Source organism: Mytilus trossulus, chromosome 1, assembly GCF_036588685.1.
Source record: "Mytilus trossulus isolate FHL-02 chromosome 1, PNRI_Mtr1.1.1.hap1, whole genome shotgun sequence".
NCBI classification, from domain to species: domain Eukaryota; kingdom Metazoa; phylum Mollusca; class Bivalvia; order Mytilida; family Mytilidae; genus Mytilus; species Mytilus trossulus.
In genome coordinates this window covers 86,892,157-86,920,083 of record NC_086373.1, presented here as the reverse complement: position 1 = coordinate 86,920,083, position 27,927 = coordinate 86,892,157, and the positions used below count along the sequence as shown (strand labels likewise).

General features: G+C 38.1%; 1 protein-coding gene across 1 annotated transcript; it reads right to left on the bottom strand.

Moving 5' to 3' along the window:
* Positions 1 to 2: 2 nt before the first annotated feature.
* Positions 3 to 26,713, bottom strand: LOC134701475 (mucin-16-like). The gene is made up of 2 exons (XM_063562661.1): positions 6,155 to 26,713; positions 3 to 4,394 (listed from the first exon to the last, which is right to left on the bottom strand). The coding sequence occupies exons 1-2, from the start codon at positions 26,711 to 26,713 to the stop codon at positions 447 to 449; spliced, it is 24,507 nt and encodes an 8,168-aa protein (XP_063418731.1). The 3' UTR covers positions 3 to 446.
* Positions 26,714 to 27,927: the final 1,214 nt, after the last annotated feature.

Genomic DNA, 27,927 nt, shown 5'->3' with positions numbered 1-27,927 from the left:
TCTTGTCGAGCAGGATCTTCATACCTTTCCGGAGCACGGGGAATTTCCTCGTGATTCAGTGCGGTTCGTATTGCTCAATCTTTTTTTCTAGTTTGTGTTTTGTGTACTATTGTTTGTCGTTTCGTCGGGGTTTGTTTGCCATGAAATTTTTGTTTGTTTTCAACTAATAATTTTGAATATCTCTTTGATATCTTTTGCCTCTCTTAAAGAAAAATAATCTGTATTATATCATAGGAAGATGTATGAACTTATATTCCTGTGTAATTATCAAAATTATTTTTTAATTAATTTTATAAAAATCGTATGTTTTGGAACAATCATAAGTAATCTAAATGAAATATCATTACAGATTTCACAACAATCTACAATCAAGCGTATATATCTACGTGAATCAACATATGAAACAAATGTTACCAGTCTAATTGTACTGAAAGTACAAATCTAAATTATAATATAATTAATTTCTTTTTCTTCTTCTTCTTCTTCTTTAAAGTTTTCGTTGTTTTCGTCTTTGTTGTTTCTTTGTGTAAGTCCTCACGTTGTCTGCTTGTAATGTTAGACGGAATTTTAGGCAGGACTACAACTTCTATACCTCTACGCCTTTGTAGAAGGACCTTTTCAGTGGTCTTTCGCTTTTTAACCCTAACCTCCCTTTCCGGAACCTTGCTTTTCTTTTCTGGTTTAGACACGGATTTGGGTTTTTTGACAGCTTTTATTATTTGGCTTATATTTCCATTCATTTCTTGCACATTTTCTTTATTTATTTTTCTATCATTCTCCACACTTTTCATTAATTCTTGAAACTGTTCTTTTTGTTGGTAATAAAGTCTCCGGTCAATTTGCCGTTGTTCGTCCACATTTTTCCTTTCGTTATCTCTTTGTTTATCCTGGAAATTTCTGTCCCACTCAATGGTTTGTTTTAGTTCTTCAAATCTTGTTCTCATTTTATCAATGTCTTCGCGCTGATTTTCCTGATATTTTCTGCCTTTTGCTAATTCTTCCTTTAATAATTGAAATTCTTCTCGTTGTTTTTCCTGAATTGTTTTCTGATGATCCCTTTGCTCTACACGATACAATATATCTTCTTCTCTTTGTCTTTCATAAAGCTTTCGATCTCTTGTAAAAACTTCATTCAGTTCTTCAAACTGGGTTTTCACTATGTAGGTGTCATCGCACAATTTTTCTATTAGTTTTCTATCATTTTGTTTACTCTCGTCTTTACTCAGCCTCGTCTCCCGTCTATGCCTTTCTCGTAGCTGTCTTTCATCATCGATAAATTGTTTCAAATCCAAAACATCTTTGTTGTTTTTCTTTATCAACCGTGTGGTTTCTTCTTGTTGTTTACCTTGAATTCTTTTGTCATTTTCAACTGTTAATCTCAATATTTGCATCTCTTCAATTTGGTTTTCCCGTAGTTGGTTTTCCTGTTTCCGTAACTCCTCTTTTGATTTTCTATCTTCCTCTCTATGTTTTTCTTTGACTTTTTTCTTGTGCTCTCTTTGCTCTAATTTAAATAGTGATTTTTCATCATACTGTTTTTCTTGTCGTTTTCTGTCTTTGTCCATTGCATGTTTTAATTCATAAAAATGGTTATCAATTCTTTCGACGTAATCATTTACCACTGGTCCACTTTCTGTATTTTGTTCCCTTTGCTTAATAGCACCAAGAGGTCTCTTGTCTAGTCTGTTCACCAATTCAGATGTGTCTTGACACACATCAAGTAAAGCTGTTATTCTACCAGTTAAACATTTTCTTGTTTCCATATGTAGTTCCATACTGACATTTTTCAGTTCTTGTTGCGAGCGACGATAATCTTCATACTGATTTTCAATAACTCTTTTTTCACTCTGTCGTAAATTTGTATAGTATTTTCGATCATTCTCTCTTTGCTCTTCGTGGAAATTCCTATCAACCAGCAACGTCTTTTCTAGTTGGTTGTTTCCTTTTTCCATTTGCCCTATCATTTCTTGTAACGATTGTGCTTGTGTCTCTTGATATTTGTTGCTAACATCCATTTTTTGTTTTATTTCTTTAAACTCATTAAGTTCTATTCCATGCAAGGTTTCTTGTCTGTCATTCAGATCTTTCAAATGTTGAATATTATCACCTATATTGACATTCAACTTTTGTAATGTGTTTTGTAGTTGCTCTTGAATTCCGTTACCATCAGGAAGTTGTTGGTCTTTTATTCTGCGATCAAAACTTTGATCCAGATCCTCAGATTGCCTACTCAAGCTATCAGGAATATAATTGGAAATATAACCTTGTTGTTTTGAATCGTCTGGACCGCTTGTATTGACTTGTAATGCCGCATAACGTTCAAATGTTTTTTCTAACTCTTTCAAGTTATTATGATAAGATTTCTGAACTTCCACTTGTTGTTCTTGAAATTTTGTATTACTGTCAAGTTTTTCCTTCAGATTTAAGAAATCTTGACGTTGTTCTGTTCTTAAATCTCTGTCATTTTCTAATGTTGTAATCAACCTCTGTGTTTCCATTAGCTGTTTTTCGTTATTTATTTTCTCAGCCTCTCTTCTATCATCTTGGAGAAGCATATCTTTTTTAATCATCTCTTTTAGTATATTAAAATGATGTCTTATTATCTCCCCTTGATTTCCATCGTCACTGTCAGCCTGCTTGTCAATACTTTTTTCAGTGGTCGGTGCCACATTCTGTTTATCACAGGCTGTTAAGATAGATCCAAGCTCATGTTTTATTCCGTTCATATTTTCATTCAGAGCTTTTCTGTCATTATCTCTTTGTTCTTCCCTTAGCTTCATATCAATTTCTATTGTATTTTTAAGAACTTCTAAGTCCTTTATTTGTTTGTTTTGGGATTCACTATTATTTGACAAAACTTCTTTCAACTGATCTATGTGACTGAGGGTATTGACACATATATCTCCTGGTTTGGCGGCCTTGTGAACTTTGTTTGCCTGAGAGTTTACTACTGCTTTCTTGAGTTCATGTAATTCTTGTTCCTGGCTTTGCTTGTATTGGTTGAACAATTTGCGATGTTCTTCATGCATTTTGATATCACTTTCAATAGCTGTCTTAATTGCTTTCATTTCGTCTTTCCATTCGCCATTATCTTCTTCTTGCTCTTCACCCAACACCTTATTAACACTTCTATCATTATCCAGGAGTTGCCGTAATTCTCTAAATTCTTGAATTTGACACTCATGTGATAGTTTGTCATCTTTAATTAACTGTTCAAACTCGTTCATATGTTCCTTAATTTGATTAATGTATTTGAGGGGGTAATGACCATCTCCCTCCCCTACTGTGTGTCGATTTTGAATATCTTTCATTCTAATTTCTACTATATTCTTTAAATCATTGAACTCCTTAAGCTGAATATCATGTGCTTTTCTGTTATTTTCTCCCTCCGCTTCATGCATCTTAATGCTGCCCTCTACTGCCTGTCGCAGTTGTCGCAGTTCGTTTCGTTGTTGGTCATGATAATTTCTATCATCATCAACGGTTTTTGCATAAGAAATTCTTTCTTCTGCAAGACTACTTTCATTAAAGTTGGTAGTTTCTTTGTATTGTTTGTGTCTTACACTCATGTCGTTTTCTATAACTTCTTTCAATTCATTAAATTGTGTTTTCATTTCATTAATAAGTATAGTCTTGTCTTCAGCGCTCTGATCGTTTTCTTGATTGTTTTGCTCCTGTTCTCGAAGTTTTTCATTTTGTGTTCCTATATTCTCAATGGTTTGCTTTATATCAATTAAATGTTGATGATTTGTAGCGTGAAGTGTTATATCAGTTTCGTGATAATTTTTTAACAATTCATTAGATTCTTTGATTCTGTTATCTAATTCTTTATATGCACTCTTTTGTTGTTCTTCATATTTTCTAACATCTTCTTGTGAATTGTGACTTTTTTCTCCTTTTGCTTTTTCTTTGTTTATCTCATGAATATCTTTACTCGTGTTTTCCATCCATCCATTGTCTAATGTCTGAGTATCATTGATAACCGCATTGCTATATTTGTTGTCATGTGGCATTTTACTTTCATTCTCAATATGTACTCTTAATTCGTGAAACTGACCCAATACGTGATCTGTGTTCTCACTTACTTGAGATAAATTATTAGTCAAAACTAGTATTTCTGATTCTAGCTTTTTAACCTGATGTTTTATTTCTTGTTCTTCATCTGTAATCCTTTTGTTGTCCAATTTCATTTCATCAAAATCTGTTTGTAACTGAATGATCTTTTCCTGTTTTCTCTCTATTTGTGTTCGTAACATTCCTTGTTCTTCTCGCAAATCTTCAATTTGTGAAATGCATATATTTTTCTCGTCCTCTATTGCCCTCATTATGTTGTTGATATTCGTTGTGGCATTTTCTTTTCCTTCTTCCACGATCATCGTTAAGTTATTTAACTCCTGTAATATAAAAAACAAATATTTTGTTCAATAATCATGTGCATTGTTAACGAACATCATTTTAATTGATAAATAGAACACTTGTGTGGACAGGTGCAGTGCAGAATATATTTATTTCTATAGTATTTTTGTTTTTGTTTTCTTTGTATCTTTGGTTTTACATGGGCTGTGGGTTTAGAACGGCTGTCTTTTGTTAAGCCAACGGATTATTTTTTATGTCATTAGAGCAGCCGGAACATCATTTTAGAGCCAATTTCTTTTATAAATTTATATTAAACGTCATTAAATTTTGTATACTGTAATTTCCTGCCATGAACACTTGCACGTTATGCTTTTTCACATAACACGACGGAATATTTTCAAATGTCGTAACCTCAATACCGCCTTCCCGTCCTCTTTTCCTCGAATTGGACCTCCCCAGGATTGTTTTTACATGAGCAATGCGATGAATGCAATTGCGTAGGAGGATTTACTAACTCTCCTTGATGACCTGATATAACCTACAGCTGTTCGTATTGTTTAGTTTAACTCTGTGTAAGCTTCAGAATAAAATAAATTTCAAAGTGAAAAATGTGAAGTTTTTGTAAATTATTGAAGAAATCACATACTCTATGTCCTTTCGTATGGACAAAAATTTCAAAGTTATCAACGAACTAACGTATAGCCTATGGAAATATCGGAATATCGTTTTATGATGGGGGACAAGCCAATCAAATTAACGCAGTTTTCGTATCACACTCCATGAAGTGTGAAACGAGTAATATATCTACGGTTCACAACAATAAGATACATATAAATTATCGATCGTTTCTTAAACGCGATAGTGCATCTTAGCTACAATCTTATCGAAGGACCACAGCCCTCAGATGAAATGAGGCTGAGATCATCCTGAGAAAGGTGTTGTTGATTTACACGACGTATTACAGTGTTGAATTGGTAACCTTTTAGAATAAGTTTATTAAAGGATCGATAAGTTTACCAGGATCGTTTCCAAATTTCAGGGCACGGTTAACAATATTTCCGTTAAAAATGAGGATGTGCTATCCCGTTTGAAAAAAAGTTTTCTACAGGTTCAATCAAACTTCAAAACCAAATCTTTATATCTATGGAAAGTTAACTTGGTTTTGTTTTATGTTTATTAAACTGTACCCAAAAACATAATAACTTATATATTTGTTCAACATGTCATATTGATTTACGAGATAATGCATAATTACACATTTAAATCGCAAATACTTAAGGACCCTTACGTCGAGGATAAACAGGATAGTAGTAGCAGTTGTGTTAGTATTTTTATTGGGATAATTCATCAGAATATAAAAAAAATGGGAGGCATTTCCTTCAAGGGGACATTGGCACAGTGCTTCAACTCTTAATAAAGTCCATTACGGTGCGCCTTAGATCACCCTTAGTTTTTTTTATAGGATTCGTGTTGCTTATTCCTTAGTTTTTGTTGTAGTGTTTTGTGGATTGGTCTGTCTTTTGCTTCGTAAAATGTTTTGCCATGACATTGTCAGTTTCTATTTGACTTATACGTTTTGAATAAACCCCTTGTTCTCATCTTTTTGATCGTCATCAGCAGCATTTTATTTGACAATATTATTGTTTTTTTTCTAATGCATATATAATTCCGTGTTCAGCGACATTGCATGAAAATCCACTCATAAAGGTTCAAATTATATACCTTTTCTGTATACTTAGTAGCTGTTTAAATGCCCATAATAACATGATTAAAATTTGACATGTTATAAAATGTTTACCTCTCTCTGGTCATTTCCATTTGTTGTTGTGGTAATTGATGTTCTTATAATTGATGCTGTCGGAGGTCTTCTATGTGTTTCTAAATGTTCAGGTTCGTCTGTTACCTCTATTACCATTTCTTTATTTTCCATGATCGGCCTTTGAGTTTTATTCATTTTGGGTGGATCAGAAGATACTTCAGTTTCTGTCAATACTTCTTCATTGGTGAGCCCATTTAGGACTTTAGTGTTCTCAGTGCCATTTTGTAGGGTTGATGCGTGTCTAGGACTTTTAATTATAGTTTTGTCAGGAGATGATTGTACTCTAGCTCCTTTAAATTCAAACTCGTAATTTACATTACTGGTTTCAGTGTCGTCCGCATTAAAAATCTTTGATATTTTATTGGTTGAAGCTGTTAGACTTGATATATTAATGACAGGAGACAACTTCCCTGCAGATGAAAAATCTCCAGCATCAGCCTGTCCATTTATATCTTTAGTGGTCTTACCCGCACTTGTTGATCTGGATGCGCTTCTTGACCCTGATGGTGGTCTAGATGTTGTAATTTTATCAGATGATGATTGTCTTTTAGTTTTCTTATTTTCCAATTCTTTATTTACGTCACTGGATTTCGTGTTAGTTGGACTATTTGTCCTTGATATTGTATTGGCTTCAGCTGTAGGACTTGATACATTATTGACAGGTGACAACTTCCCTACAGATGAGGAACCTCCAGGTATCTCATCTTTGGTTTTGATTGCGGTAGCTACCCTACATGCTTCTGATCCTGAAGAAGGTATAGAACTTGAACCAATGGACGGCAATGATGTCTCAGTCACATTTTCGTAAGCTGGACCAAACTGGTCTTTTGTCTTTTCTTCCTTCATTTTATTCATAGTTTCAGATGCTTTTGTTGTATCTGTTTCGTCTGCAGGAAGAAGATCTGCTGTTTTGTCATTGGTACTCCAAGGTCTTGGTGATTCCTTTGATTTTGATGTTTTCCTAGATGCGTTTACGTTGTTCAATACTATTGGACCTTCTGCTTCACTAGTCATACTATCATCGTCTCTTTGTTTGGTTGTCTTGTTTGCACTAGTGGGCCTTGATATTTTATCTATCCCTGACGAAGGTCTTGATTTGCGGTCAGGAGGTGTTTGAGTACCTGTAAATACTTCATCATCAGCCTGTCCATTTATTTCTTTAGTGGTCTTACTCGCACTTGTTGGTCTGGATGCGTTTCTTGACCCTGATGGTGGTCTAGATGTTGTAATTTTATCCGACGATGATTGTCTTTTAGTTTCCTTATCTTCCAATTCGTTATATAAGTCACTTGGTTTCATGTCGATTTGACTCTTTGTCCTTGATATTGTATTGGCTTCAGCTGTTGGACTTGATACAATATTGACAGGTGACAGCTTCTCTGCAGATGAGGAATCTCCAGGTATCTCATCCTTGGTTTCGATTGCAGTAGCTACCCTAGATGCTTCTGACCCTGAAGAAGGTCTAGAATTTGAACGAATGGACAGCAATGTTGTCTCAGTCACATTTCCTTTACCTGGATCAGACTGGTCTTTTGTCTTGTCATCATTCATTTTATTCATAGTTTCAGATGCTTTTGATGTATCTGTTTCGTCTGCAGGAAGAAGATCTGCTGTTTTGTCATTGGTACTCGAAGGTCTTGGTGATTCCTTTGATTTTGATGTTTTCCTAGATGCGTTTTCGTTGTTCAATACTATTGGACCTTCTGCTTCACTAGTCATACTATCATCGTCTATTTGTTTGGTTGTCTTGTTTGCACTAGTGGGCCTTGATGTTTTATCTATCTCTGACAAAGGTGTTGATTTGCGGTCAGGAGGTGTTTGAGTACCTGTAAACACTTCATCATCAGCCTGTCCATTTATTTCTTTAGTGGTCTTACTCGCACTTGTTGGTCTGGATGCGTTTCTTGACCCTGATTGTGGTCTAGATGTTTTAATTTTATCCGATGATGATTGTCTTTTAGTTTCCTTATCTTCCAATTCGTTATTTAAGTCACTTGGTTTCGTGTCGGTTGGACTATTTGTCCTTGATATTGTATTGGCTTCAGCTGTTGGACTTGATACATTATTGACAGGTGACAACTTTCCTGCAGATGAGGAATCTCCAGGTATCTCATCTTTGGTTTCGATTGCGGTAGCTACCCTAGATGCTTCTGTTCCTGAAGAAGGACTAGAATGTGAACCAATGGACGGCAATGTTGTCTTAGTCACCTTTTCGTTAGCTGGATCAGGTTGGTCTTTTGTATTGTCTTCATTCATTTTATTCATAGTTTCAGATGCTTTTGTTGTATCTGTTTCATCTGCAGGAAGAAGATCTGCTGTTTTTTCTTTGGTACTCGAAGGTCTTGATGATTCCTTTGATTTTGATGTTGGCCTAGATACGTTTTCGTTGTTCACTACTATTGGACCTTCTACTTCACTAGTCATAATATCATCGTTTATTTGTTTGGGTGACTTGTTTGCACTAGTGGGCCTTGATGTTTTATCTATCCCTGACGAAGGTCTTGATTTGCGGTCAGGAGGTATTTGAGTACCTGTAAACACTTCATCATCTGCCTGTCCATTTATTTCTTTAGTGGTCTTACTCGCACTTGTTGGTCTGGATGCGTTTCTTGACCCTGATGGTGGTCTAGATGTTGTAATTTTATCCGACGATGATTGTCTTTTAGTTTCCTTATCTTCCAATTCGTCATTAAAGTCACTGGGTTTCGTGTCGGTTGGACTATTTGTCCTTGATATTGTATTGGCCTCAGCTGTTGGACTTGATGCATTATTGACAGGTGACAAATTCCCTGCAGATGAGAAATCTCCAGGTATCTCATCTTTGGTTTCGATTGCGGTAGCTTCCCTAGAAGCTTCTGTTCCTGAAGAAGGTCTAGAATGTGAACCAATGGACGGCAATGTTGTCTCAGTCACGTTTTCATTAGTTGGATCAGATTGGTCTTTTGTTTTGTCTTCGTTCATATTATTCATAGTTGCAGGTGTTTTTGATGTATCTGTTTCATCTGCAGGAAGAAGAGCTGCTGTTTTGTCATTGGTACTCGAAGGTCTTGAAGATTCCTTTGATTTTGATGTTGGCCTAGATACGTTTTCGTTGTTCACTACTATTGGACCTTCTACTTCACTAGTAATAATATCATCGTTTATTTGTTTGGGTGTCTTGTTTGCACTAGTGGGCCTTGATGTTTTATCTATTCCTGACGAAGGTCTTGATATGCGGTCAGGAGGTGTTTGAGTACCTGTAAACACTTCATCATCTGCCCGTCCATTTATTTCTTTAGTGGTCTTACTCGCACTTGTTGGTCTGGATGCGTTTCTTGACCCTGATTGTGGTCTAGATGTTGTTATTTTATTCGATGATGATTGTCTTTTAGTTTCCTTATCTTCCAATTCGTTATTTAAGTCACTGGGTTTCGTGTCGGTTGGACTATTTGTCCTTGATATTGTATTGGCTTCAGCTGTTGGACTTGATACATTATTGACAGGTGACAACTTTCCTGCAGATGAGGAATCTCCAGGTATCTCATCTTTGGTTTCGATTGCGGTAGCTACCCTAGATGCTTCTGTTCCTGAAGAAGGTCTAGAATGTGAACCAATGGACGGCAATGTTGTCTCAGTCACGTTTTCGCTAGCTGGATCGGATTGGTCTTTTGTCTTGTCTTCATTCATTGTATGCATAGTTTCAGATGCTTTTGATGTATCTGTTTTGTCTGCAGGAAGAAGATCTGCTGTTTTGTCATTTGTACTTGAAGGTCTTGATGATTCCTTTGATTTTGATGTTGGCCTAGATACGTTTTCGTTGTTCAATACTATTGGAACTTCTGCTTCACTAGTCATACTAGCATCGTCTATTTGTTTGGTTGTCTTGTTTGCACTAGTGGGCCTTGATGTTTGATCTATCCCTGACGAAGTTGTTGATTTGCGGTCAAGAGGTGTTTGAGTACCTGTAAATACTTCATCATCAGCCTTTCCATTTATTTCTTTAGTGGTCTTACTCGCACTTGTTGGTCTGGATGCGTTTCTTGACTCTGATGGTGGTCTAGATGTTGCAATTTTATCCGATGATGATTGTCTTTTAGTTTCCTTATCTTCCAATTCGTTATTTAAGTCACTGAGTTTCGTGTCGGTTGGACTATTTGTCCTTGATATTGTATTGGCTTCAGCTGTTGGACTTGATACATTATTGACAGGTGACAACTTCCCTGCAGATGAGGAATCTCCAGGTATCTCATCTTTGGTTTCGATTGCGGTAGCTACCCTAGATGCTTCTGTTCCTGAAGAAGGTCTAGATTGTGAACCAATGGACGGCAATGTTGTCGCAGTCACCTTTTCGTTAGCTGGATCAGATTGGTCTTTTTTATTGTCTTCATTCATTTTAATCATAGTTTCAGATGCTTTTGTTGTATCTGTTTCATCTGCAGGAAGAAGATCTGCTGTTTTTTCATTGGTACTCGAAGGTCTTGATGATTCCTTTGATTTTGATGTTGGCCTAGATACGTTTTCGTTGTTCACTACTATTGGACCTTCTGATTCACTAGTCATAATATCATCGTTTATTTGTTTGGGTGACTTGTTTACACTAGTGGGCCTTGATGTTTTATCTATCCCTGACGAAGGTCTTGATTTGCGGTCAGGAGGTGTTTGAGTACCTGTAAACACTTCATCATCTGCCTGTCCATTTATTTCTTTAGTGGTCTTACTCGCACTTGTTGGTCTGGATGCGTTTCTTGACCCTGATGGTGGTCTAGATGTTGTAATTTTATCCGACGATGATTGTCTTTTAGTTTCCTTATCTTCCAATTCGTTATTAAAGTCACTGGGTTTCGTGTCGGTTGGACTATTTGTCCTTGATATTGTATTGGCCTCAGCTGTTGGACTTGATACATAATTGACAGGTGACAATTTCCCTGCAGATGAGGAATCTCCAGGTATCTCATCTTTGGTTTCGATTGCGATAGCTTCCCTAGATGCTTCTGTTCCTGAAGAAGGTCTAGAATGTGAACCAATGGACGGCAATGTTTTCTCAGTCACGTTTTCATTAGTTGGATCAGATTGGTCTTTTGTCTTGTCTTCGTTCATTTTATTCATAGTTGCAGGTGTTTTTGATGTATCTGTTTCATCTGCAGGAAGAAGAGCTGCTGTTTTGTCATTGGTACTAGAAGGTCTTGAAGATTCCTTTGATTTTGATGTTGGCCTAGATACGTTTTCGTTGTTCACTACTATTGGACCTTCTACTTCACTAGTAATAATATCATCGTTTATTTGTTTGGGTGACTTGTTTGCACTAGTTGGCCTTGATGTTTTATCTATCCCTGACGAAGGTCTTGATTTGCGGTCAGGAGGTGTTTGAGTACCTGTAAACACTTCATCATCTGCCTGTCCATTTATTTCTTTAGTGGTCTTACTCGCACTTGTTGGTCTGGATGCGTTTCTTGACCCTGATGGTGGTCTAGATGTTGTAATTTTATCCGACGATGATTGTCTTTTAGTTTCCTTATCTTCCAATTCGTTATTAAAGTCACTGGGTTTCGTGTCGGTTGGACTATTTGTCCTTGATATTGTATTGGCCTCAGCTGTTGGACTTGATACATAATTGACAGGTGACAACTTCCCTGCAGATGAGGAATCTCCAGGTATCTCATCTTTGGTTTCGATTGCGGTAGCTACCCTAGATGCGTCTGTTCCTGAGGAAGGTCTAGAATGTGAACCAATGGACGGCAATGTTGTCTTAGTCACCTTTTCGTTAGCTGGATCAGGTTGGTCTTTTGTATTGTCTTCATTCATTTTATTCATAGTTTCAGATGCTTTTGTTGTATCTGTTTCATCTGCAGGAAGAAGATCTGCTGTTTTTTCATTGGTACTCGAAGGTCTTGATGATTCCTTTGATTTTGATGTTGGCCTAGATACGTTTTCGTTGTTCACTACTATTGGACCTTCTACTTCACTAGTCATAATATCATCGTTTATTTGTTTGGGTGACTTGTTTGCACTAGTTGGCCTTGATGTTTTATCTATCCCTGACGAAGGTCTTGATTTGCGGTCAGGAGGTGTTTGAGTACCTGTAAACACTTCATCATCTGCCTGTCCATTTATTTCTTTAGTGGTCTTACTCGCACTTGTTGGTCTGGATGCGTTTCTTGACCCTGATGGTGGTCTAGATGTTGTAATTTTATCCGACGATGATTGTCTTTTAGTTTCCTTATCTTCCAATTCGTTATTAAAGTCACTGGGTTTCGTGTCGGTTGGACTATTTGTCCTTGATATTGTATTGGCCTCAGCTGTTGGACTTGATACATAATTGACAGGTGACAACTTCCCTGCAGATGGGGAATCTCCAGGTATCTCATCTTTGGTTTCGATTGCGGTAGCTTCCCTAGATGCTTCTGTTCCTGAAGAAGGTCTAGAATGTGAACCAATGGACGGCAATGTTTTCTCAGTCACGTTTTCATTAGTTGGATCAGATTGGTCTTTTGTCTTGTCTTCGTTCATTTTATTCATAGTTGCAGGTGTTTTTGATGTATCTGTTTCATCTGCAGGAAGAAGAGCTGCTGTTTTGTCATTGGTACTAGAAGGTCTTGAAGATTCCTTTGATTTTAATGTTGGCCTAGATACGTTTTCGTTGTTCACTACTATTGGACCTTCTACTTCACTAGTAATAATATCATCGTTTATTTGTTTGGGTGACTTGTTTGCACTAGTTGGCCTTGATGTTTTATCTATCCCTGACGAAGGTCTTGATTTGCGGTCAGGAGGTGTTTGAGTACCTGTAAACACTTCATCATCGGCCTGTCCATTTATTTCTTTAGTGGTCTTACTCGCACTTGTTGGTCTGGATGCGTTTCTTGACCCTGATGGTGGTCTAGATGTTGTAATTTTATCCGACGATGATTGTCTTTTAGTTTCCTTATCTTCCAATTCGTTATTAAAGTCACTGGGTTTCGTGTCGGTTGGACTATTTGTCCTTGATATTGTATTGGCCTCAGCTGTTGGACTTGATACATAATTGACAGGTGACAACTTCCCTGCAGATGAGGAATCTCCAGGTATCTCATCTTTGGTTTCGATTGCGATAGCTACCCTAGATGCTTCTGTTCCTGAAGAAGGTCTAGAATGTGAACCAATGGACGGCAATGTTGTCTTAGTCACCTTTTCGTTAGCTGGATCAGGTTGGTCTTTTGTATTGTCTTCATTCATTTTATTCATAGTTTCAGATGCTTTTGTTGTATCTGTTTCATCTGCAGGAAGAAGATCTGCTGTTTTTTCATTGGTACTCGAAGGTCTTGATGATTCCTTTGATTTTGATGTTGGCCTAGATACGTTTTCGTTGTTCACTACTATTGGACCTTCTACTTCACTAGTCATAATATCATCGTCTATTTGTTTGGGTGACTTGTTTGCACTAGTTGGCCTTGATGTTTTATCTATCCCTGACGAAGGTCTTGATTTGCGGTCAGGAGGTGTTTGAGTACCTGTAAACACTTCATCATCTGCCTGTCCATTTATTTCTTTAGTGGTCTTACTCGCACTTGTTGGTCTGGATGCGTTTCTTGACCCTGATGGTGGTCTAGATGTTGTAATTTTATCCGACGATGATTGTCTTTTAGTTTCCTTATCTTCCAATTCGTTATTAAAGTCACTGGGTTTCGTGTCGGTTGGACTATTTGTCCTTGATATTGTATTGGCCTCAGCTGTTGGACTTGATACATAATTGACAGGTGACAACTTCCCTGCAGATGAGGAATCTCCAGGTATCTCATCTTTGGTTTCGATTGCGGTAGCTACCCTAGATGCGTCTGTTCCTGAGGAAGGTCTAGAATGTGAACCAATGGACGGCAATGTTGTCTTAGTCACCTTTTCGTTAGCTGGATCAGGTTGGTCTTTTGTATTGTCTTCATTCATTTTATTCATAGTTTCAGATGCTTTTGTTGTATCTGTTTCATCTGCAGGAAGAAGATCTGCTGTTTTTTCATTGGTACTCGAAGGTCTTGATGATTCCTTTGATTTTGATGTTGGCCTAGATACGTTTTCGTTGTTCACTACTATTGGACCTTCTACTTCACTAGTCATAATATCATCGTTTATTTGTTTGGGTGACTTGTTTGCACTAGTTGGCCTTGATGTTTTATCTATCCCTGACGAAGGTCTTGATTTGCGGTCAGGAGGTGTTTGAGTACCTGTAAACACTTCATCATCTGCCTGTCCATTTATTTCTTTAGTGGTCTTACTCGCACTTGTTGGTCTGGATGCGTTTCTTGACCCTGATGGTGGTCTAGATGTTGTAATTTTATCCGACGATGATTGTCTTTTAGTTTCCTTATCTTCCAATTCGTTATTAAAGTCACTGGGTTTCGTGTCGGTTGGACTATTTGTCCTTGATATTGTATTGGCCTCAGCTGTTGGACTTGATACATAATTGACAGGTGACAACTTCCCTGCAGATGAGGAATCTCCAGGTATCTCATCTTTGGTTTCGATTGCGGTAGCTTCCCTAGATGCTTCTGTTCCTGAAGAAGGTCTAGAATGTGAACCAATGGACGGCAATGTTTTCTCAGTCACGTTTTCATTAGTTGGATCAGATTGGTCTTTTGTCTTGTCTTCGTTCATTTTATTCATAGTTGCAGGTGTTTTTGATGTATCTGTTTCATCTGCAGGAAGAAGAGCTGCTGTTTTGTCATTGGTACTAGAAGGTCTTGAAGATTCCTTTGATTTTAATGTTGGCCTAGATACGTTTTCGTTGTTCACTACTATTGGACCTTCTACTTCACTAGTAATAATATCATCGTTTATTTGTTTGGGTGACTTGTTTGCACTAGTTGGCCTTGATGTTTTATCTATCCCTGACGAAGGTCTTGATTTGCGGTCAGGAGGTGTTTGAGTACCTGTAAACACTTCATCATCGGCCTGTCCATTTATTTCTTTAGTGGTCTTACTCGCACTTGTTGGTCTGGATGCGTTTCTTGACCCTGATGGTGGTCTAGATGTTGTAATTTTATCCGACGATGATTGTCTTTTAGTTTCCTTATCTTCCAATTCGTTATTAAAGTCACTGGGTTTCGTGTCGGTTGGACTATTTGTCCTTGATATTGTATTGGCCTCAGCTGTTGGACTTGATACATAATTGACAGGTGACAACTTCCCTGCAGATGAGGAATCTCCAGGTATCTCATCTTTGGTTTCGATTGCGATAGCTACCCTAGATGCTTCTGTTCCTGAAGAAGGTCTAGAATGTGAACCAATGGACGGCAATGTTGTCTTAGTCACCTTTTCGTTAGCTGGATCAGGTTGGTCTTTTGTATTGTCTTCATTCATTTTATTCATAGTTTCAGATGCTTTTGTTGTATCTGTTTCATCTGCAGGAAGAAGATCTGCTGTTTTTTCATTGGTACTCGAAGGTCTTGATGATTCCTTTGATTTTGATGTTGGCCTAGATACGTTTTCGTTGTTCACTACTATTGGACCTTCTACTTCACTAGTCATAATATCATCGTTTATTTGTTTGGGTGACTTGTTTGCACTAGTTGGCCTTGATGTTTTATCTATCCCTGACGAAGGTCTTGATTTGCGGTCAGGAGGTGTTTGAGTACCTGTAAACACTTCATCATCTGCCTGTCCATTTATTTCTTTAGTGGTCTTACTCGCACTTGTTGGTCTGGATGCGTTTCTTGACCCTGATGGTGGTCTAGATGGTGTAATTTTATCCGACGATGATTGTCTTTTAGTTTCCTTATCTTCAAATTCGTTATTAAAGTCACTGGGTTTCGTGTCGGTTGGACTATTTGTCCTTGATATTGTATTGGCCTCAGCTGTTGGACTTGATACATAATTGACAGGTGACAACTTCCCTGCAGATGAGGAATCTCCAGGTATCTCATCTTTGGTTTCGATTGCGGTAGCTTCCCTAGATGCTTCTGTTCCTGAAGAAGGTCTAGAATGTGAACCAATGGACGGCAATGTTTTCTCAGTCACGTTTTCATTAGTTGGATCAGATTGGTCTTTTGTCTTGTCTTCGTTCATTTTATTCATAGTTGCAGGTGTTTTTGATGTATCTGTTTCATCTGCAGGAAGAAGAGCTGCTGTTTTGTCATTGGTACTAGAAGGTCTTGAAGATTCCTTTGATTTTGATGTTGGCCTAGATACGTTTTCGTTGTTCACTACTATTGGACCTTCTACTTCACTAGTAATAATATCATCGTTTATTTGTTTGGGTGACTTGTTTGCACTAGTTGGCCTTGATGTTTTATCTATCCCTGACGAAGGTCTTGATTTGCGGTCAGGAGGTGTTTGAGTACCTGTAAACACTTCATCATCTGCCTCTCCATTTATTTCTTTAGTGGTCTTACTCGCACTTGTTGGTCTGGATGCGTTTCTTGACCCTGATGGTGGTCTAGATGTTGTAATTTTATCCGACAATGATTGTCTTTTAGTTTCCTTATCCTCCAATTCGTTATTTAAGTCACTGAGTTTCGTGTCGGTTGGACTATTTGTCCTTGATATTGTATTGGCTTCAGCTGTTGGACTTGATACATTATTGACAGGTGACAACTTCCCTGCAGATGAGGAATCTCCAGGTATCTCATCTTTGGTTTCGATTGCGGTAGCTACCCTAGATGCTTCTGTTCCTGAAGAAGGTCTAGAATGTGAACCAATGGACGGCAATGTTGTCGCAGTCACCTTTTCGTTAGCTGGATCAGATTGGTCTTTTTTATTGTCTTCATTCATTTTAATCATAGTTTCAGATGCTTTTGTTGTATCTGTTTCATCTGCAGGAAGAAGATCTGCTGTTTTTTCATTGGTACTCGAAGGTCTTGATGATTCCTTTGATTTTGATGTTGGCCTAGATACGTTTTCGTTGTTCACTACTATTGGACCTTCTGATTCACTAGTCATAATATCATCGTCTAATTGTTTGGTTGTCTTGTTTGCACTAGTGGGCCTTGATGTTTTATCTATCCCTGATGAAGTTGTTGATTTGCGGTCAAGAGGTGTTTGAGTACCTGTAAATACTTCATCATCAGCCTGTCCATTTATTTCTTTAGTGGTCTTACTCGCACTTGTTGGTCTGGATGCGTTTCTTGACCCTGATGGTGGTCTAGATGTTGTAATTTTATCCGATGAGGATTGTCTTTTAGTTTCCTTATCTTCCAATTCGTTATTTAAGTCACTGAGTTTCGTGTCGGTTGGACTATTTGTCCTTGATATTGTATTGGCTTCAGCTGTTGGACTTGATACATTATTGACAGGTGACAACTTCCCTGCAGATGAGGAATCTCCAGGTATCTCATCTTTGGTTTCGATTGCGATAGCTACCCTAGATGCTTCTGTTCCTGAAGAAGGTCTAGAATGTGAACCAATGGACGGCAATGTTGTCGCAGTCACCTTTTCGTTAGCTGGATCAGGTTGGTCTTTTGTATTGTCTTCATTCATTTTATTCATAGTTTCAGATGCTTTTGTTGTATCTGTTTCATCTGCAGGAAGAAGATCTGCTGTTTTTTCATTGGTACTCGAAGGTCTTGATGATTCCTTTGATTTTGATGTTGGCCTAGATACGTTTTCGTTGTTCACTACTATTGGACCTTCTACTTCACTAGTCATAATATCATCGTTTATTTGTTTGGGTGACTTGTTTGCACTAGTTGGCCTTGATGTTTTATCTATCCCTGACGAAGGTCTTGATTTGCGGTAAGGAGGTGTTTGAGTACCTGGAAACACTTCATCATCTGCCTGTCCATTTATTTCTTTAGTGGTCTTATTCGCACTTGTTGGTCTGGATGCGTTTCTTGACCCTGATGGTGGTCTAGATGTTGTAATTTTATCCGACGATGATTGTCTTTTAGTTTCCTTATCTTCCAATTCGTTATTAAAGTCACTGGGTTTCGTGTCGGTTGGACTATTTGTCCTTGATATTGTATTGGCCTCAGCTGTTGGACTTGATACATAATTGACAGGTGACAACTTCCCTGCAGATGAGGAATCTCCAGGTATCTCATCTTTGGTTTCGATTGCGGTAGCTTCCCTAGATGCTTCTGTTCCTGAAGAAGGTCTAGAATGTGAACCAATGGACGGCAATGTTTTCTCAGTCACGTTTTCATTAGTTGGATCAGATTGGTCTTTTGTCTTGTCTTCGTTCATTTTATTCATAGTTGCAGGTGTTTTTGATGTATCTGTTTCATCTGCAGGAAGAAGAGCTGCTGTTTTGTCATTGGTACTAGAAGGTCTTGAAGATTCCTTTGATTTTGATGTTGGCCTAGATACGTTTTCGTTGTTCACTACTATAGGACCTTCTACTTCACTAGTAATAATATCATCGTTTATTTGTTTGGGTGACTTGTTTGCACTAGTTGGCCTTGATGTTTTATCTATCCCTGACGAAGGTCTTGATTTGCGGTCAGGAGGTGTTTGAGTACCTGTAAACACTTCATCATCTGCCTGTCCATTTATTTCTTTAGTGGTCTTACTCGCACTTGTTGGTCTGGATGCGTTTCTTGACCCTGATGGTGGTCTAGATGTTGTAATTTTATCCGACGATGATTGTCTTTTAGTTTCCTTATCTTCCAATTCGTTATTAAAGTCACTGGGTTTCGTGTCGGTTGGACTATTTGTCCTTGATATTGTATTGGCCTCAGCTGTTGGACTTGATACATAATTGACAGGTGACAACTTCCCTGCAGATGAGGAATCTCCAGGTATCTCATCTTTGGTTTCGATTGCGATAGCTACCCTAGATGCTTCTGTTCCTGAAGAAGGTCTAGAATGTGAACCAATGGACGGCAATGTTGTCGCAGTCACCTTTTCGTTAGCTGGATCAGGTTGGTCTTTTGTATTGTCTTCATTCATTTTATTCATAGTTTCAGATGCTTTTGTTGTATCTGTTTCATCTGCAGGAAGAAGATCTGCTGTTTTTTCATTGGTACTCGAAGGTCTTGATGATTCCTTTGATTTTGATGTTGGCCTAGATACGTTTTCGTTGTTCAATACTATTGGAACTTCTGCTTCACTAGTCATACTATCATCGTCTATTTGTTTGGTTGTCTTGTTTGCACTAGTGGGCCTTGATGTTTTATGTATCCCTGACGAAGGTCTTGATTTGCGGTCAGGAGGTGTTTGAGTACCTATAAATACTTCATCATCAGCCTGTTCATTTATTTCTTTAGTGGTCTTACTCGCACTTGTTGGTCTGGATGCGTTTCTTGACCCTGATGGTGGTCTAGATGTTGAAATTTTATCCGACGATGATTGTCTTTTAGTTTCCTTATCTTCCAATTCGTTATTAAAGTCACTGGGTTTTGTGTCGGTTGGACTATTTGCCCTTGATATTGTATTGGCTTCAGCTGTTGGACTTGATACATTATTGACAGGTGACAACTTCCCTGCAGATGAGGAATCTCCAGGTATCTCATCTTTGGTTTCGATTGCGGTAGCTTCCATAGATGCTTCTGTTCCTGAAGAAGGTCTAGAATGTGAACCAATGGACGGCAATGTTGTCTCAGTCACCTTTTCGTTAGCTGGATCAGATTGGTCTTTTTTATTGTCTTCATTCATTTTATTCATAGTTTCAGATGCTTTTGTTGTATCTGTTTCATCTGCAGGAAGAAGATCTGCTGTTTTTTCATGGGTACTCGAAGGTCTTGATGATTCCTTTGATTTTGATGTTGGCCTAGATACGTTTTCGTTGTTCACTACTATTGGACCTTCTGATTCACTAGTCATAATATCATCGTCTAATTGTTTGGTTGTCTTGTTTGCACTAGTGGGCCTTGATGTTTTATTTATCCCTGACGAAGTTGTTGATTTGCGGTCAGGAGGTGTTTGAGTGCCTGTAAATACTTCATCATCAGCCTGTCCATTTATTTCTTTAGTGGTCTTACTCGCACTTGTTGGTCTGGATGCGTTTCTTGACCCTGATGGTGGTCTAGATGTTGTAATTTTATCCGATGATGATTGTCTTTTAGTTTCCTTATCTTCCAATTCGTTATTTAAGTCACTGGGTTTTGTGTCGGTTGGACTATTTGTCCTTGATATTGTATTGGCTTCAGCTGTTGGACTTGATACATTATTGACAGGTGACAACTTCCCTGCAGATGAGGAATCTCCAGGTATCTCATCTTTGTTTTCGATTGCGGTAGCTTCCCTAGATGCTTCTGTTCCTGAAGAAGGTCTAGAATGTGAACCAATGGACGGCAATGTTGTCTCAGTCACGTTTTCGTTAGCTGGATCGGATTGGTCTTTTGTCTTGTCTTCATTCATTGTATGCATAGTTTCAGATGCTTTTGATGTATCAGTTTTGTCTGCAGGAAGAAGATCTGCTGTTTGGTCATTTGTACTTGAAGGTCTTGATGATTCCTTTGATTTTGATGTTGGCCTAGATACGTTTTCGTTGTTCAATACTATTGGAACTTCTGCTTCACTAGTCATACTATCATCGTCTATTTGTTTGGTTGTCTTGTTTGCACTAGTGGGCCTTGATGTTTTATGTATCCCTGACGAAGGTCTTGATTTGCAGTCAGGAGGTGTTTGAGTACCTGTAAATACTTCATCATCAGCCTGTCCATTTATTTCTTTAGTGGTCTTACTCGCACTTGTTGGTCTGGATGCGTTTCTTGACCCTGATGGTGGTCTAGATGTTGTAATTTTATCCGACGATGATTGTCTTTTAGTTTCCTTATCTTCCAATTCGTTATTAAAGTCACTGGGTTTCGTGTCGGTTGAACTATTTGTCCTTGATATTGTATTGGCCTCAGCTGTTGGACTTGATACATTATTTACAGGTGACAACTTCCCTGCAAACGAGGAATCTCCAGGTATCTCATCTTTGGTTTCCATTGCGGTAGCTTCCCTAGATGCTTCTGTTCCTGAAGAAGGTCTAGAATGTGAACCAATGGACCGCAATGTTGTCTCAGTCACGTTTTCATTATTTGGATCAAATTGGTCTTTTGCCTTGTCTTCGTTCATTTTATTCATAGTTGCAGGTGTTTTTGATGTATCTGTTTCATCTGCAGGAAGAAGAGCTGCTGTTTTGTCATTGGTACTCGAAGGTCTTGAAGATTCCTTTGATTTTGATGTTGGCCTATATACGTTTTCGGTGTTCACTACTAATGGACCTCCTACTCCACTAGTAATAATATCATCGTTTATTTGTTTGGGTGTCTTGTTTGCACTAGTAGGCCTTGATGTTTTATCTATCCCTGACGAAGGTCTTGATTTGCGGTCAGGAGGTGTTTGAGTACCTGTAAATACTTCATCATCAGCCTGTCCATTTATTTCTTTAGTGGTCTTACTCGCACTTGTTGGTCTGGATGCGTTTCTTGACCCTGATTGTGGTCTAGATGTTGTAATTTTATCCGATGATGATTGTCTTTGAGTTTCCTTATCTTCCAATTCGTTATTTAAGTCACTGGGTTTCGTTTCGGTTGGACTATTTGTCCTTGATATTGAATTGGCCTCAGCTGTTGGACTTAATACATTATTGACAGGTGACAACTTCCCTGCAAACGAGGAATCTCCAGGTATCTCATCTTTGGTTTCCATTGCGGTAGCTTCCCTAGATGCTTCTGTTCCTGAAGAAGGTCTAGAATGTGAACCAATGGACTGCAATGTTGTCTCAGTCACGTTTTCATTATTTGGATCAGATTGGTCTTTTGCCTTGTCTTCGTTCATTTTATTCATAGTTGCAGGTGTTTTTGATGTATCTGTTTCATCTGCAGGAAGAAGAGCTGCTGTTTTGTCATTGGTACTCGAAGGTCTTGAAGATTCCTTTGATTTTGATGTTGGACTAGATACGTTTTCGGTGTTCACTACTAATGGACCTCCTACTTCACTAGTAATAATATCATCGTTTATTTGTTTGGGTGTCTTGTTTGCACTAGTAGGCCTTGATGTTTTATCTATCCCTGACGAAGGTCTTGATTTGCGGTCAGGAGGTGTTTGAGTACCTGTAAACACTTCATCATCTGCCTGTCCATTTATTTCTTTAGTGGTCTTACTCGCACTTGTTGGTCTGGATGCGTTTCTTGACCCTGATTGTGGTCTAGATGTTGTTATTTTATCCGATGATGATTGTCTTTTAGTTTCCTTATTTTCCAATTCGTTATTTAAGTCACTTGGTTTCGTATCGGTTGGACTATTTGTCCTTGATATTGTATTGGCTTCAGCTGTTGGACTTGATACGTTATTGACAGGTGACAACTTCCCTGCAGATGAGGAATCTCCAGGTATCTCATCATTGGTTTCGATTGCGGTAGCTACCCTAGATGCTTCTGTTCCTGAAGAAGGTCTAGAATGTGAACCAATGGACGGCAATGTTGTCTCAGTCACGTTTTCGTTAGCTGGATCGGATTGGTCTTTTGTCTTGTCTTCATTCATTGTATGCATAGTTTCAGATGCTTTTGATGTATCTGTTTTGTCTGCAGGAAGAAGATCTGCTGTTTTGTCATTTGTACTTGAAGGTCTTGATGATTCCTTTGATTTTGATGTTGGCCTAGATACGTTTTCGTTGTTCAATACTATTGGAACTTCTGCTTCACTAGTCATACTATCATCGTCTATTTGTTTGATTGTCTTGTTTGCACTAGTGGGCCTTGATGTTTTATGTATCCCCGACGAAGGTCTTGATTTGCGGTCAGGAGGTGTTTGAGTACCTGTAAACACTTCATCATCTGCCTGTCCATTTATTTCTTTAGTGGTCTTACTTGCACTTGTTGGTCTGGATGCGTTTCTTGACCCTGATTGTGGTCTAGATGTTGTTATTTTATCCGATGATGATTGTCTTTTAGTTTCCTTATTTTCCAATTCGTTATTTAAGTCACTGAGTTTCGTGTCGGTTGGACTATTTGTACTTGATATTGTATTGGCCTCAGCTGTTGGACCTGATACATTATGAACAGGTGACAACTTTCCTGCAGATGAGGAATCTCCAGGTATCTCATCTTTGGTTTCGATTGCGGTAGCTACCCTAGATGCTTCAGTTCCTGAAGAAGGTCTAGAATGTGAACCAATGGACGGCAATGTTGTCTCAGTCACGTTTTCGTTAGCTGGATCGGATTGGTCTTTTGTCTTGTCTTCATTCATTGTATGCATAGTTTCAGATGCTTTTGATGTATCTGTTTTGTCTGCAGGAAGAAGATCTGCTGTTTTGTCATTTGTACTTGAAGGTCTTGATGATTCCTTTGATTTTGATGTTGGCCTAGATACGTTTTCGTTGTTCAATACTATTGGAACTTCTGCTTCACTAGTCATACTATCATCGTCTATTTGTTTGGTTGTCTTGTTTGCACTAGTGGGCCTCGATGTTTTATCTATCTCTGACAAAGGTGTTGATTTGCGGTCAGGAGGTGTTTGAGTACCTGTAAATACTTCATCATCAGCCTGTCCATTTATTTCTTTAGTGGTCTGACTCGCACTTGTTGGTCTGGATGCGTTTCTTGACCCTGATGGTGGTCTAGATGTTGTAATTTTATCCGACGATGATTGTCTTTTAGTTTCCTTATCTTCCAATTCGTTATTAAAGTCACTGGGTTTCGTGTCGGTTGGACTATTTGTCCTTGATATTGTATTGGCTTCAGCTGTTGGACTTGGTACATTTTTGACAGGTGACAACTTCCCTGCAGATGAGGAATCTCCAGGTATCTCATCTTTGGTTTCGATTGCGGTAGCTACCCTAGATGATTCTGTTCCGGAAGAAGGTCTAGAATGTGAACCAATGGACGGCAATGTTGTCTCAGTCACCTTTTTGTTAGCTGGATCAGATTGGTCTTTTGTCTTGTCTTCATTCATTTTATTCATAGTTTCAGATGCTTTTGATGTATCTGTTTCATCTGCAGGAAGAAGATCTGCTGTTTTTTCATTGATACTCGAAGGTCTTGATGATTCCTTTGATTTTGATGTTGGCCTAGATTCGTTTTCGTTGTTCACTACTATTGGACCGTCTGCTTCACTAGTCATAACATCATCGTCTAATTGTGTGGGTGTCTTGTTTGCACTAGTGGGTCTTGATGTTTTATCTATCTCTGATGAAGGTTTTGATTCGCGGTCAGGAAGTGCTTGAGTACCTGTAAACACTTCGTCATCTGCCTGTCCATTTATTTCTTTAGTGGTCTTACTCGCACTTGTTGGTCTGGGTGCGTCTCTTGAACCTGATGGTGGTCTAGATGTTGTAATTTTATCCGAAGATGATTGTCTTTTAGTTTCCTTATCTTCCAATTCGTTATTTAAGTCACTGAGTTTCGTGTCGGTTGGACTATTTGTCCTTGACATTGTATTTGCTTCATCTGATAGACTTGATACATTATTGACAGGTGACAACTTCCCTGCAGATGAGGAATCTCCAGGTATCTCATCTTTGGTTTCGATTGCGGTAGCTACCCTAGATGCTTCTGTTCCTGAGAAAGGTCTAGAATGTGAACCAATGGACGGCAATGTTGTCTCAGTCACGTTTTCATTAGTTGGATCAGATTGGTCTTTTGTCTTGTCTTCGTTCATTTTATTCATAGTTGCAGGTGTTTTTGATGTACCTGTTTCATCTGCAGGAAGAAGAGCTGCTGTTTTGTCATTGGTGCTCGAAGGTCTTGGTGATTCCTTTGATTTTGATGTTGGCCTAGATACGTTTTCGGTCTTCACTACTATTGGACCTTCTGCTTCACTAGTCATAATAATTTTATCATCGTCTATTTGTTTGTTTGTCTTGTTTGCACTAGTGGGCCTCGATGTTTTATCTATCTCTGACAAAGGTGTTGATTTGCGGTCAGGAGGTGTTTGAGTTCCTGTAAATACTTCATCATCAGCCTGTCCATTTATTTCTTTAGTGGTCTTACTCGCACTTTTTGTTCTGGATGCGTTTCTTAACTCTGATGATGGTCTAGATGTTTTAGTTTCCTTATCTTCCAATTCGTTATTTAAGTCACTGGGTTTCGTGTCAGTTGGACTATTTGTCCTTGATATTGTATTGGCTTCAGCTGTTGGACTTGATACATTATTGACAGGTGACAACTTCCCTGCAGATGAGGAATCAACAGGTATCAAATCATTGGTTTCGATTGCGGTAGTTACCCTATGTGCTTCTGTTCCTGAAGAAGGTCTAGAATGTGAACCAATGGACGGCAATGTTGTCTCAGTCACGTTTTCGTTAGCTGGATCGGATTGGTCTTTTGTCTTGTCTTCATTCATTGTATGCATAGTTTCAAATGCTTTTGATGTATCTGTTTTGTTTGCAGGAAGAAGATCTGCTGTTTTGTCATTTGTACTTGAAGGTCTTGATGATTCCTTTGATTTTGATGTTGGCCTAGATACGTTTTCGTTGTTCACTACTATTGGAACTTCTGCTTCACTAGTCATACTATCATCGTCTATTTGTTTGGTTGTCTTGTTTGCACTAGTGGGCCTTGATGTTTTATCTATCTCTGACAAAGGTGTTGATTTGCGGTCAGGAGGTGTTTGAGTACCTGTAAACACTTCATCATCAGCCTGTCCATTTATTTCTGTAGTGGTCTTACTCGCACTTGTTGGTCTGGATGCGTTTCTTGACCCTGGTGGTGGTCTAGATGATGTAATTTTATCCGATGATGATTGTCTTTTAGTTTCCTTATTTTCCAATTCGTTATTTAAGTCACTGGGTTTCGTGTCGGTTGGACTATTTGTCCTTGATATTGTATTGGCTTCAGCTGTTGGACTTGGTACATTTTTGACAGGTGACAACTTCCCTGCAGATGAGGAATCTCCAGGTATCTCATCTTTGGTTTCGATTGCGGTAGCTACCCTAGATGATTCTGTTCCGGAAGAAGGTCTAGAATGTGCACCAATGGACGGCAATGTTGTCTCAGTCACCTTTTCGTTAGCTGGATCAGATTGGTCTTTTGTCTTGTCTTCGTTCATTTTATTCATAGTAGCAGGTGTTTTTGATGTATCTGTTTCATCTGCAGGAAGAAGAGCTGCTGTTTTGTCATTGGTGCTCGAAGGTCTTGGTGATTCCTTTGATTTTGATGTTGGCCTAGATACGTTTTCGGTCTTCACTACTATTGGACCTTCTACTTCACTAGTAATAATATCATCGTTTATTTGTTTGGGTGTCTTGATTGCACTAGTGGGCCTCGATGTTTTATCTATCTCTGACAAAGGTGTTGATTTGCGGTCAGGAGGTGTTTGAGTTCCTGTAAATACTTCATCATCAGCCTGTCCATTTATTTCTTTAGTGGTCTTACTCGCACTTTTTGTTCTAAATGCGTTTCTTAACTCTGATGATGGTCTAGATGTTTTAGTTTCCTTATCTTCCAATTCGTTATTTAAGTCACTGGGTTTCGTGTCAGTTGGACTATTTGTCCTTGATATTGTATTGGCTTCAGCTGTTGGACTTGATACATTATTGACAGGTGACAACTTCCCTGCAGATGAGGAATCAACAGGTATCAAATCATTGGTTTCGATTGCGGTAGTTACCCTATGTGCTTCTGTTCCTGAAGAAGGTCTAGAATGTGAACCAACGGACGGCAATGTTGGCTCAGTCCCATTTTCGTTAGCTAGATCAGATTGGTCTTTTGTCTTTTCTTCATTCATTTTATTCATAGTTTCAGATGTTCCTGATATATCTGTTGCATCTGCAGGAAGAACATTTACTGTTTTATCATTGTTACTCGGTAGGTGTTGTTGTGGTGGTAAAATTATCCTGTTGAGTAGTCTTCATTTATTTTTGGTTGTGGTTGGTGTGGCTGGTTTATTAACAGGGAGAACACCTTTGTCGTTGGCTGTTATTGATCTTTTTCTAAAAAAACAAACAAAATAAGAATAACACAAGTACGTGTTAAGAAAGAAAAAAGAAACTTTGGTTTAAAAACTGAAACTTTAGCTAATCTAGGCAAGACATTTTAACAATATTCACCCTATGGAGAAAAGTATAATATCTAAACTTGACAATACACCAATTGCAGTGTTTATAGAGTTGATGAATCAATTGAGATATTTATATATATAGAGGTAATAAGATTATCAAACAGTCTATGCGTAGATTGAAACTTAAAAACTCGTTGTAAGATGAAACTGTCGTGGAAGTTTCGGATTAATTACAAACTATTCTCCTTTTTGTAAATCTATGTCAACGTATCAATAACACCAAAAAAGATGTTAATCAATAATTTGCTTGATTATCCAGATTTTACAAATAACTGCTTATTCGAAATAAAGGAAATACAATTATTTTAAAGATGATAGAATAATTTGTTTGATGTGAAGTATATGTTTTCTAACTAGTTTATTTCTTACTTATCGTGCTATTATCAATTATGCATTAAAATTAAAAATAAATTCTCCTCAATAAAAGGTAAAACAATTTCAAAATGTTAATACAACAAAGATGTATAGACATTGTTTACGTACTTATTAATTAACTAAATATAAAAATGTGGTATATACGAATTGTTTTCATAAAATATAAAGCAGACCAAACATTTTCCATGAAATTGGTTAAGGCTTGCTTCAGTCTACTTCAGTTGAAGTGCAATTCATTACAACGACGATGACAATTGTTGTTCATATAACCGTGATACACCTAATTGAGCAGGCTATAAAGGGCACCAAAATGACTAGTGTAAAACAACTCAAACCAATTGGCAAATCAAAATAGAAAACGAGAAACAAGACACTGAACAACATCAAAAATCGAAAACAACAGAACAAGAAGTTCCTAACTTGTGACAAGTGCAAACAAATGCAGTTGGTTTTTACCGTTTTAACAGGCGCCAACATTCACCCTAACCTGAAATAATAGTGTAACA